This window comes from Camelus bactrianus, chromosome 21, assembly GCF_048773025.1.
Source record: "Camelus bactrianus isolate YW-2024 breed Bactrian camel chromosome 21, ASM4877302v1, whole genome shotgun sequence".
Classification (NCBI taxonomy): domain Eukaryota; kingdom Metazoa; phylum Chordata; class Mammalia; order Artiodactyla; family Camelidae; genus Camelus; species Camelus bactrianus.
The window spans coordinates 13,319,761-13,332,928 of NC_133559.1; the positions used below are offsets into that span (position 1 = coordinate 13,319,761).

At 40.2% G+C, this 13,168-nt stretch overlaps 1 protein-coding gene across 7 annotated transcripts in view; it reads left to right on the top strand.

Moving 5' to 3' along the window:
- Positions 1-12,344, top strand: part of DDR2 (discoidin domain receptor tyrosine kinase 2) — a 133,557-nt gene extending 121,213 nt beyond the window's left edge. For all 7 annotated transcript variants that reach the window (XM_045515837.2, XM_010953779.3, XM_074349726.1 and 4 more), the window contains 2 exons: positions 1,123-1,272; positions 5,364-12,344. In XM_045515837.2, the coding sequence (XP_045371793.1) occupies positions 1,123-1,272; positions 5,364-5,498 (285 nt within the window). In that variant the 3' untranslated portion in view covers positions 5,499-12,344. The remainder of the gene's footprint in view (positions 1-1,122; positions 1,273-5,363) is intronic.
- The last annotated feature ends 824 nt before the right edge of the window (positions 12,345-13,168 follow it).

The window sequence follows — 13,168 nt, forward strand, 5'->3', positions numbered from 1 at the left end:
AGTATTAATATTTTCATATACTTCCTTTGAGGATTTTTTTCTATACATGTATTTCTGTGAACATATATATTATATACATAAAATTATATTACATATTGGGATAATACTATGCAATCCAATTCTCTATCATTGATATTTCCTATGTTAGTAGATATTTTTCAAAAACATGATTTTAATGGCTGCATAATATTCCATTGTGTGGTTATATCCTATAATTTAATAATGTTGCTATAATTTGATATTTAAGTACTTTGCAATTTCCTGCATTATGAATGATGCTATGATATACATTGATTTATATAAATCCTTACAAAGATTTTTATCATCTATATAGGTGAATCAAATATTTTACCCATTTCTAATGTGATTGTTAAGCATTGCTCTCTTTAAAGGTATAGCATGTTGTTGTAAAAGATTATTAGACTTGAGATTCAGAGGATTTTGGTCCAAATCTCAGGTTTTTTTCCATTACTAATGGTCTTTTTTTACCAGGACATTTTAGTAAACCTCTCTTGTCTCCCCTTTCTGATCTGGAAAATGAGGATAAATAAGATCATCTACTTCAGTGTCGTATTTATTAAACATGTGCCAGTATTTAATGCATGCTAATTGCATCTGCATCTCATTGCTGTCACTCCTTAGTCTATCCTTCAAGACTGTGACGATCACTGAACTGGGAAGTGAGAGTTCTGGATTCACCCATCTGCATTCATCAGGCACTTAAACTAGATTCCTGTATCTCTAACATAGATGCCATGAACTTCCCATTCTAATTTTGCCTTTCCCTTGAGCATTTCCCCAGTGCTACCCTAGGCCCTGGAGTTTAACCTTTTAACACCCAGTGGGAGAGTCACATAGCTTATGGCTTCATCCTTTTCAGCCCTTGATCTCATCTCCAAGAAAAGTAGACCTCAGCTCAGATCCTGAGGGTGAGAGAATGGCCTACAGCTTGGCATCAGAACAACTTCATATTGTTTCTAGCTTCCGCATGCAAATCTTGGCAGTTCCAGTGCTCCTGGCCCTGGGTAGTGAAAGGGGATAACTCCAAGTTACGAAAACGGAATATACGCTTGTCATGCACAGATTATTCTGGATTTTCCCTTCTTTTCCTGACTTAAACAGGGCAAGTTCACCACGGCAAGTGACGTGTGGGCCTTCGGGGTGACTCTGTGGGAGACGTTCACCTTTTGTCAGGAACAGCCCTATTCCCAGCTGTCAGATGAACAGGTCATTGAGAATACTGGAGAGTTCTTCCGAGACCAAGGGAGGCAGGTGAGAACTGTTGGGGGTGGATGGATGTGGTCTTGGGTGTACTTGAAGGACAGACAAAGGGAAGTTCTGACTTAACAGGTTAGGCCTGAGCTGGACGATGGGCTCCCTGGATGATAGTCTTTTGTCCCTAATTATAAAGATAATGTAAAAGACCAAGAGTTTTTGTCACTAATCGTACAGGTGATGTGAAAGGCCAAGGTCCTTCCTAGGCATCCACTCACTCTGCTTTATCCAGATGTCAACCCACTGATCACTGGGGAGCATGAGGTGTCTCATCAGGCTGCTCCCCAATTCAAAGATACCAGGAAATAAAATCCTATCTCTCATGTTTGATCTATTCCTAGGCTGTGTACCTTGTATTCTTGGTTGAAAAACGTAAGAATAAAAACATAAGCTTAAGCTTAAAAGTGGATAAGATGTTATTAGCATTCATTAAGAAATTTGGTTTGAACTGTCTAGTGGTGTTTTTAGACTTACGTTTTCAGAGACCGCCAGGTGCATCCTGGCCTTGCCGCTCCTGGAAGGTACCCCTGGGCCCATCTCTTGTGGCCTCTCAGGACTTGGAAAAAACTGGGCTTCCAAGCTTACAAGGGTGCCAATTCCTAGTCAAGATAATCCAGGATTCCTTTAGGTGACTCAGCGTTTAACATTCTCGTGAGACATGGGATTCAAATCTTGCAGGTGGCTGGAGCACCGCGTCCCCAGAGTGGCCTGGCCACAGCACACACTCGGAGTGTGGCAGCTCGGGCAGGAAATAATAACAGCTGGGGAGAGGAAGAAGGCTCTTGCAGAAAGCTAAAAGTGGATCCTCTGTGGCTTAAACAGATCAAAGCAAGCAAAAGATAAGGGAGTGACTAGAGATAGCACAATATGCAGGTTAAAAATAGGAGGGAGGGTCCTGGAATTTAACTTTATCTTGGTACTCTAGATATTTTGGTAGCAGAAGATCTAAATTTTCCATCTTGGCTATGAGGTACTTGCTTTCTCACCAGGACAAAGGGTAAATGTACTCCTGTATGCAGGAGATAAGCGAGTAGACCAAGGAAAAATGTTTTTCTCCTGGACTAGTACATCATGGCCCCCTGGATGGCCTATTAGAAGTCTCATGGCCAATTAAAGGTTCAACTAGGAAATGTAATTTTATTCATCATAACAACGATTCTATCCTGGAATTACAGGCAAAGGAAGGACTATTGTAAACCTGTTAAGTTTCCCTCATCTGATTATTCAGTGGCTGAAATCCCACATGGAAAAAAATTTGTATCAGGCAAAATTGTACCACTAAATATTCAGCCAAGAAAGGCATGCTTCCCCCTACTTTTTTCCCACAATATACTTTGTATTACAAATATTGTAATTGATACTAAATAGCTTTTTGCTTAGCATTAAGACGTTAGATATTAATTATTCAAATATTACGCTATTCAATTTCACAATAAAATAGTTTTATCATTTAATGGATATTTTAATATCTAATAATCTCTGAGATTTAATTTTTCTTATTTATTTTTAAATATTCAGTTTAAAAGTGTTCACCATATTCACCTTTACTAAAAACTAATAGTGAACCAAATTTATTTTGACCAACTGCTAAATGGTTGAGTGGTAAAGTCAAATATTTGATTAAAACCAATGCTAAAGCCAAATACTCCCACTATGTGCTAAGTTAGAAGCTTCTCATCTGCAAGCATGAGTTTGAATTTTTGATAAAAACTTATTTAACATATGAACTTACTAAACATAATTTATTAAATTTGTATTTTATTACAATTTGCAAAATTTAATTATGTTAAATTTTATTATTAAAATTTCAGTATTGAAATTTTAGAAGTCTGACATGGAATATATAGGAACAGTAATTTCTCAACACTATCAGCTATTAGATGGTTTCTCTGGTCACTAGACTGTACACATGTGATCTAATTTGTTTTCAGATGGCACAGTCAAGGTCACCAACATGTTGAACCTAGAAAAGATAATGCAGAAGAAAAATTTTCAGTGACATGAATTCTAGCAGGAATCTTATACTTAAGCCTCATCGCTTAATCAAATCTTAAATCCTTTGCATTCAATTGAAAATGCTTGGAAGTCTACAACAATAATTTCAATAATTAAAAAATGTATTTGACATTTTTGTTTCCAGTTTGTTTTTACGAACTGAAGAATTCCCAGATAGCAGTTTCCTTGAAAGCTCATGGTCTAAATGGAATTAAATAATTAAAAATTAAATACAGTTTTAAAAGTTTGTTTTAATGTTATTAAAGATGGAATTCTCTATAGATAAGAATTATTATGAAATATAACTTGAGTTATTATACAGTTTTGTAAAAGGCAAATTATTTATTTATTATTTCAATTTTATTGCCTCAAAACAGATACATTTATTCTAAAGATACCTTACAAACATCCCACAAAGGGCTTAACAGTTTTAAGTTTCACCAATAGTATTAAAGAGTGCCCATTATCCTGTAACCTTATTTATATTAGTAATGTTTTCTTTTAAATTCTTGGTATTTTATAACCATAGTCATTTATAACATACTGAGTTAAAGCTTGTCAGATCTTATCAAATATTCCAATAGAAGTCACAATTATTTGCCTTTTTACTCGTTAATTAAGAGTCGATGATGGCAAGCTCCTTAACGTTGGTCTCGGTTATGATTTTCTGGGTTTGACACACAAACAAAGGAAACAAAAGCAAAAATAAACAAGTGGGACTGCATCAAACTAAAAAGCTTCCAAACAGCAAAGGAGACCATCAACAAAATGAAAAGTCAACCTACTAAACTAGAGACAATATTTACATTTTCTCTGATAAGGGTTAATATCCAAAATATATAAAGAACACATACAACCCAATAGCAAGAAACCAAACAACCCAATTAAAAATGAGCAGAGGAACTGACTTTCCAAAGACATACAGATGACCAACAGGTACATGAAAAGGTGCTCAACATCACTAACCATCAGGGAAATGCAAATCAAAACCACAATGAGATATCATTAGCTCACACCTGTTAGAACGGCTATTAGGACGAAGACAAGAAATAACAAGTATTGGCGAGGAAGAGAAAAGGGAACCCTCTGTGCACTGTTGGTGGGAATGTAAATTGGTACAGCCACTATGGAAAATAGTGTGGCAGTTCCTCAAAAAAATTTAAACTAGAACTACCATATGTTCCTATGATGCATGATATAAGCTGATGTTGGTGTGGGAGAAGGCAAGACAGCTGCAGATGTTGGACCCATGGTTCAAAGAGCCTGAGAAATTTAGGTTTGGCTCAGGAATATGTCAGTATACCAAGGTATTCAAAAACACAGGTAAAGAGTTGACAGGAATGGATTACAGGCAAGCAGAAGATGACCTGGGGTCAAAAAAGTAGCATCTCGCTGGAGGAAGAAGTCAGTAAGTGGCACTCTGGGAGTAGAGCCAAATCCAGCTCTAGGCTAGAATTCAGGGCAGGGCTGGAAGGAGGGTGAAAACACAGATGTTGGTGAATAATGTAAAGAAGAAATACAATCTCCTCTACCTGGGGCCAACACAGGGGAGAGGGAGGGCAGAGAACATTATGGTCAGGAGCTACATGGACACAACCTGCATCTTGGTTTCTGTAGCTGGCTAAGATTTTATCCCAGTAAAGGAACCCCAGTAAAGGAGCCGAGGCAACTAACATACTTTCTGCCCCTGCCACGACTGGCCCAGCCAAGATCAGCCTCATCATGAGTGAGCCATAAATGGAGGATTTGGTGTTCCAATCACTTGCTGTCCAGTCTAAGCTGCCTTTGTGCTTCAGTTTCTTTCTGTCTTTTTCTTTTTCTTTTCTTTATCTTTTTTGCATGATAGTAGGGACCCCGGAATAGCCCATCAGGAAATTCTGCTCCAGAGAACTAGAAAAGACAAAGCAGTTGGGAAAGGAACTGATGTGATTAGAGCTCTTGTGACAAGGAATAGAATAGACACCACGCTCATTTCAGTTTTCGAGTCCAAGTGGGGAAGTAGGCAAATCAAACTGTGATGCAACGACTCTTCTTTCTCACCCCCTTCTTAAAATTCTCTCTCTCTTTTTTTTAATTTATTTTTGTTTCCGAAGACTTACCTCCCCCAGCCTGCCATTTGCCCTGACTCTGTGTATAAGTTGATGCTCAGCTGCTGGAGAAGAGATACCAAGCACCGTCCTTCATTCCAGGAAATCCACCTTCTGCTTCTTCAGCAAGGGGATGAGTGACGCTGTCAGTGCCTGGCGACATTCTGACGGCCCAGGTCCTCCTCACAAGACCTACCACTCACCTGCACCTAAGCCACTCCTTCTGGACATTGAATGGACCTGAGAGACAGAGGCCTGTTTGCTTTTCTCTCTCTCTGTCCCTCGTCTCCCTCCACTCCACTCCCTCACTCTCTATCCCCGACACATATATACATTTTTTTTTTTTACATTAAAGAACTAAAAAAGAAAAAAAAAAAGCCTAGGGCAGATCTAGTAAAGAATTTTACTTGATATACCAAAAGTGTTGGATAACAAAGGCTAGATAATTTAGATAATTTATAAAGGTTAAATGTGCTTGTGTTTATAAATGTGCAAATTATACAATATTTTTTTCCATGTCGCCTTTTAAAAAATGGTTTCAGAAAGAAAAACTTGAAGAGTACTAATGTCTTAGGAAACATGTGATCAGGCTGAGGGAAAACACTTGTTAAGTGTGGAGAATCTGATGAAATGGTATTCGGTAATCGCAGATGGTTTTGCTTCCTAATTTGTCCTCTAGACATGTCTGAAACGCTGTGTCTTCCTCTCCTGGCAAAGTAGATGCTCCATGCTTGAAAAACTCCAGCTTCTGGGATGGGTGTTTTGTTCATTCATGGGCAGGGATCAGGGTTGAGGTCTATATGCATGGGAAATTCAGAGAATGTATGTAGGAAAAGAGCATCGACTGCAGGGTCGTATGAACAGGAATTGTCATTTGAAAAAAAAAAAAAAGTACCTCGTGCATGGACGTGTTCTTGAACGGAGAATGGATGCAGCAGAAGAGGCCTTACGGAGGACAGGTAACAGGTGCGCTGCTCATTTCTGCAGAGGGCCCTCCTCTTACCTTGTTCAGACATTATTGTGTGTGTGTTTTAGTGAGAGCCTGATTTTGAATCAGTAAAAACTGTTGTTTTGATGTCTTGATCTTAGGTCCTTTGGTTTCTGTCCTCTAAATCTTCCAGCTCTTTTAGTGGATGAATCCCCTATGGGCCCTGTGAACTGGGCATTTAATTTCTCAGGCATAAATATCTGAGGGCCACAATAGGGAATGTATTCTGAGCGTTCTTGAAAGGTTGACCTGGGACTGACGAAGGGAGGTTACAGAGAGATTGATGTCCATTCCTTATCAGGGAAAACACAGCCAGAGGCAGAACATACAAGCATGAAAGAGTGGCCTCCAGAGGTGGGGAGTCCTTTGTCACTGAAGAGGTTCAGATATAGGCTGAAGAACTAGGCAAGGAAGATGTAGGCCTTCAAACACAGATGTAGACTCATGGGAGATGATACTGTTTATCCTTCCACCCTAAGAGTCCTTAAGAGGCGCAGGTAGAGCGTGGTGGAGGAGCTGCTCGCTACTACTGCTTAGCGTTCCCTCTTCCTTGGAGCTGGTTTGACCAGCAGAAAAGAAAGCATGAGACTCTAACTTCAGAATCCACAGACACTGATAACACTGTCTAATGAGTGCACTTAGAACAGATTCCAAGCTTTCACACTCCACAAATCCTAAGATTCGGTATGAAACTCAAGAAGGGAACCCTCAATTCCCGTTGAGCAGAAACAAGAAAGGATTACAGAATAAGCTTCTCAGACTTAAAGGAAATAGTCTTGCCCCCTTGGGTCTGCTTCTTTGGCCTTCACCCAGCCCACCTTCCATACAATCTCTCAGGAGCTTTGGTGGTTCCCTCTGTCTGGCCTTCAGGGCTGCCCCAGGCCACAGCACAAATCCCCAACCCCCAAGATTCATGTCGTGGGTCGTCTTCCTTCCCCTAGCAAATGCCCTTTCCCTATAGTTGTCCTGTGACTCTGATCTGGTCTCCCAGGACTGCACTTTCTAGAGGGCATCAGTTTGGGAGCTATTTCTGCCTCAAGCCAAGTGTATCGTCTTGGACAAGTCACTTTGCTTCTTTGGACTTTTGTTTCCTTATCAGTCAAGTGAGCAAATCGGATGAGATGATCTTGAAGTCTCTTCCTGTTCTGATATGTTCAGTGCTCACAGGGTAACTAGATCTACCATGGATGCAGACTCAGTTATCCGGTCGTGTCCTGCTCTGAAAATTGTGGCCAGCAAAAGAGATTGCATGGGAAGGTCACTAGAATAGTAATACTAACACCTGCCCCTTGTTCAGTGCTTTAAAGTTTACCATGTGTTTCCACGTACATTATCTCACTTGATAAATGCAGGGATAAATGTTCTTTTATACCTTGTGACCTGCCACACATTCTACATGCTCAAGATCAATGTTAACTTCACATATTATTCAGAGTTCTCCAGAGAAACCGAACCAATAGAATATATATATATATATTTATGATTTATTATAAGGAATTGGCTTACATAATTATGGAGGCTGAGATGTCCCACAATCCACCATCTGCAGGCTGGAGACACAGGGAAGCTGCTGGTGGTGGTGTTCTGAGACCCAGAGGGCCAGTTGCAGGCAGGAGAAGGCTAATGTGTCACCTTGATCAAGCAGTCAGGCAGAGGGGGCGAATTCCCCCTTCCTTTTTTTTTTTTTTTCCCTTCTATTCAGGCTCTCATTGGATTTGATGATGCCCACTCCTACTGGAGAGGGCAGTTGACTTTACTCAGTCCACCAATTCAAATGCTAACCCCATCCAGAAACACCCTCAGAGACACACCCAGAAATCATATTTAATCTGGGCATCATACGTCCCAGCAAGTTGACACATGAAATCAGTCAATACACTCCACTAAAATTAAACAGATTTGAAGTCAGGACCTACAGCCTCTTCTCATTTATCCACAAGTCTCTGGCATCCTCCATCCTCCATCTATATCCAGACCAGGCCGTGACTTCCTATGGGGCAAGAGGAGATACGTAATATAATTCGTCCTTCCTTTGCCTAACATCCTCCACTTACTTCTTTTTTTACAATTCTGCCTCCATACACTGCATGTCATGATCCCTTAAAAAAAAATCTCACATTTACAATGTATTTAGTACATCTGGATTTTCCTGGCCTCGAGTCAGAACAGTAATTTATTTCGGGTGGCTGGCAAATATGTATTGTCACGTACACGTCTCCTTTCCTGAGGTGAGGAGGGCTCCATCCTCTGGCGCCGAGACTCATCCTACAGACACGGGTTTCACTTCTACCTTAGCCATCCCCACTGAGTTTAGCAACACACATCTAAGAGAGCCGACCGAGTGCGTGATGAAGGTTGAGTATGTAGAATTTTAATGTCTCTGGAATCTAACTGAGACAAGTGATGCTAGAAATTGTGTAGAGAAGGAGCCAGGAAAAGCGATGAGAACCTGTGAGGCCCTGTCACCTTTCTAGTAAGTTATCCTCTTCGTGATCTGCATGACGTATTTTATGTCCAGATGGTAGTTTGGGGTAGTCAGATTTCAATTTATACTCTTGCTGGTTAATGTGCTGACTGCAAAGTCCAAATCCTGATGCGCTGTTCCAAACACATGTGCTCAGAAGAGATCTGGAGTAGGAAGAGACATTCCTGGGGCAAATGTGGTTCTAATGCTATGGAAAGATGGCTTGCAAGTGTACAAGACTGTGTAGCAAAGAGCATTGCATGGAAGTGGAGTAAAGAGTGAGTAAGAGAATGTGCTATGACTGGACGGGAGGCAGGTGGGGGTTTAGAAAGAAGTCTGCATACTAAGGGGTAACGGAGGGAGTGTGAGAAGGGCGGAGCAGGTTAGGGCAAGTAGGGGAGGCACGGGGATCCTGTGGGGAATCCACTCTGAAGCACAAAAGCAGATCTCTCTGAAGAGAGAGCTAAGTGAGGACGGAAAAAGTAAGTGTCTTGAAGATCAAAGCTGAATGGATATGGAGAAAGAAGACATTCCAGGTGATAGAGATTATAAACATGTCTATTAAAAAAATGAAAAGTCAGGTGCAGAGTATGACGTGGAAGGGAGCTTTTCGGAGTTTTGAGAAAGGGGAAGCCCATTGTGAATATAAAAACACATAAACAACCAGCAGGGAAAAAGCTTTTCATCTCAGAAGAAGTGGGAGACGGAGGCAGTTTCAGCACCTGTGTCTTCTCGACCATATCGAGTACTGGGGTTTAACGGTGGTGAGAAGAAAGCAACTCTTTGTCTGACCTAGACTTGGCTTTCCAAGTGCTGCTTTGGAAATGAAGACCAGGAGATGGAGGACTTACGGTAGTCCACGAAGTTTTGTGTTCCCTTCTTTACTTCTGGTTATGAAATCCATTTCAAACGATGCTCATCATTGCTGTGCCCAGAAAGGCCACAAGGAAGTGTTGGAACAACAGGCTTAAGTTAGACGAGACTGAATCTTGTTCGGTATCTGCACAGAGAGGTGCGTGCCATGTTGGAACCATGTGCTTTTCTAGTCCCATCCAGACTTCCCACAAGAAAACCATAATGTGGGGCTAAGCCGTATGTTTTGAGTAAAGGAGAACAGAAGAAAGGCGAGTATCTGAAAGGGGGAAGGAGATTGTGAAGATGTTCCGAGGAGATAGTCTAAAACAGAACAGCATCTGTTTTGCCCAAAACTACATCAAATGAAGACAATGACAGTCGAGGCTTAGATTACTCTCAGTATATAGCTATTAAGTCTGTGATCGTAAAATGAGTCTATAGACCTGGAATTTGACATCTTAGTCTTTTCAGGAAGACCTCTGACCTCTGGCAGTGCACATGGTAGGGCCCTAAATGTTTCTGGAGGATGCAGATCCAGATCTCTGAGGGAACTTCCTTCTGAATTGAAATTTAACACTTTTTCAGAAACAGATGAACGTCTTCCACTTGGTAAATGTCTTGGAGTGCTAAACTGAGATGGAAGGAGACTGGAATCATTAATGGTGATTGGATTTCTGGCATTTTGTGTTCTCTGCTACAATTAGCTGCATTGCTTGGTGGCAGACATGGTGGGTAATTGTTTAGTTGCTGTATCCTTTTTTTTTTCCCCCAACTTATTATTTTGAAATACTTTAAGACTCACAAGGAGTTAACAAAAATAGTACAGAGTGGCCTTCCCCTAACACCAGGCTTTCCCATTGATAACATCTTATGTAACCACAGTCCATTTTCAAAACCAGAAAATTGACATTGGTTTAATACTATTAACTAAACTACAGACCTTACTCAGATTTCACCAGCTCTTCACGTGGACACATTTCATTTCTGGATACTTTTAACCCTTGCTGATTTGTAACCTGGCCTCGCTTGGATGCCTCAGGAAAGGCATTATTTGGATCAATTCTACAAAATCCTAAAGAGCATATAACGAATTAATCTGCTCTTTTATCAGTAAGCAATATCCTGCTTAGACTGTTTTCACACTTTCTGACTAGTTTGGCTGTCTGGCATCTGAAACAATTCAAGAACAGCTTAGAAAAACCAGGCAACACAAAGGACAGTAAGACATACCCACTGGCTAGAGACGAGGGTATAAGAGAAAATTACAGATGCTTTCTGAAGTTCCTGCGAGTGATTAGGGTTTGTCTGGTGGCAAGGAGAGGACTTTAGAATAAACCAGGATTCTGGTCAAGAGCTCGGTGGCGCTTAGTTAATGGCGCCAAGGATGGCTTGTGGAAGGAATAGAGGACGATGGTATAGACCCCTAATGTGTAATAAAACACTATTTTTAGAATAGTAGAGACGTTTCATTTGCCTAAACATGTTTTTAAGTGGACTAACAATCACATTGGACCAAATTAAACACAGTCACAGTAGCAACCTGGCTCGAAGCTTGGGGAGGGGCCTGGGGGTGGGGGTGGGGTGTTGAAACTGTTTTTGTGGATTACAGCTTTGAGTTTCGTGATGGTATTTTTAAGTTGTCCTGTTTAAGGGTCACAAGATTATACCGGTGTTCACCTCTACATACCCCATGTCCTGTAACATTCCTAACACACAGTGAGCACACGATAAGTACTTGCTGAATGTTTTTTTTTTTTTAATGAATAAAAGATAGAAGCAGAAACTTGTCATTCAGCATAACTGGAGTGAATTTAGAGTGAATTGCTTTGCTGTAATGTAGAGGATTTATTTTCAAATGAGGAAAGAGGAAAAAGTGCCTAGACTTGTACCTGGTGTAGCACATCCTTCATGTGTATATTTATTGATGATAAAGTTGATCTATGGAAATGCCTTATTCTTTGAGGTGTTTAGACAGAAATGCAAGGTAGTTCTCTACTGGGTACCCCCACCAAGAGCAGGGAGAGACTCTGGCCCCAAAGTCAGCTCAGTTGAAACAAGCTTTTTAGTTTCTCCTGCAGACACCTTGTCAACAATTTTACGGGCTTCCAGAGGAAAAAGATGAGAGTCCTAAGCTAGCCTATGCTGACCCACATTCACAACTGCATGTAAAGAAAGAATGTGCAAAGGGTCTCAAGGGAAGGCACAAAGGGATAAGGTGATCACTTTCAGTGAAAACCTGTTTTCTTGAAAAGAGGCTTGGAAAGAATTGAAAGTTGAGAGGGTTCCTGCAACACACCAGGAGTTTGTAATCCAGCCCATTCATGTTATGTCCTGTACTATCCATGATGCCCTGTTCTTCTACCCCATTGTCTGGTTTCTTTTTCTGAGGACTGAGTTTCTGGAGCAATGTGTGGTGCATTCTTCCTACAAGGAGGAAACATCTGGACTTTTTTCTGCAGGCTTTGGAGGATGATGTGTTTTGTCAAGGGGTAAATAGCAAACTGATTTAATTTCTGCTTAAAACTATCCTAGTCATCCCCAAATAGAATGCATAAAATTTCTCTGTATTAGAAAAAGAAATGAGATACCCATTGTATATTGTCTTTTCTTTATTTATTCTCTGTAAGTCTGTCAGATGATAAATTGTAAATAACAATGATTAAAGAAATATGCTACTGATCGATCCTTCTCTCTGTGAAGATAGCACTGGTGTGGGCTTTGTTACCCTTCCTCTTTATGCCCTTATACCCTTTTTGGAGAAATGATGGGGCACAGGGACACAGCAGAAGGGTGTGTGTGGTGTGGGTGCCTGTCTGTTGAGGTATACCCAACAGAAGCTTATTTACCTAGGCCTCTCACATATTAATTGACAGTTTATTGGAAGAAAAGCATCTTGGTCTCTGGCATGTCCAAACACACCAGGGAATGGGATTTTATGTTGTCACATTAGTCGAGAATTGGGGATTCTTTATTGTTGTTGTTACAAAGTTGTCTTGTTTGATACACAGAAATCCTTTCTAAATCCAAATATGATCTGTCTCAAGACCACCCAGGCATACAAAAAACTATGAACAACCAGAATACAGACTCAGTCTTCATAACAGAGACTAGGATGGAACCACCCAAAGCAACATGTTATCAATAAAAATTTCAACAATCTTACTGGAGGAAAGAGTGAACTGAGTTTTTATTCTTCATAAAAATATTAGAAAACAATGGTCAAATGGAGAGAAGATCAAAGAATAGGTAGGTAGAAAATACAAGGAAGAAAGGTTTTGAAGGGAATCAGGTAATTAATAAAAATATATTAGTTTTTTTTAAAAAAGATACCAAACCAGTTGATACCAAATTAATCAAAACCTCTAGGATATTCAAAAGCCAATGCAAATAATCTGTCTCATATCTTTCAGAGATCATTCCTCTTCATAAATAACTAAAACTTTGAAAGAGGCTATGAAGTAAAATATGTTCTGTAGAGTTTGATACACAGTGTGCAGTACTGCT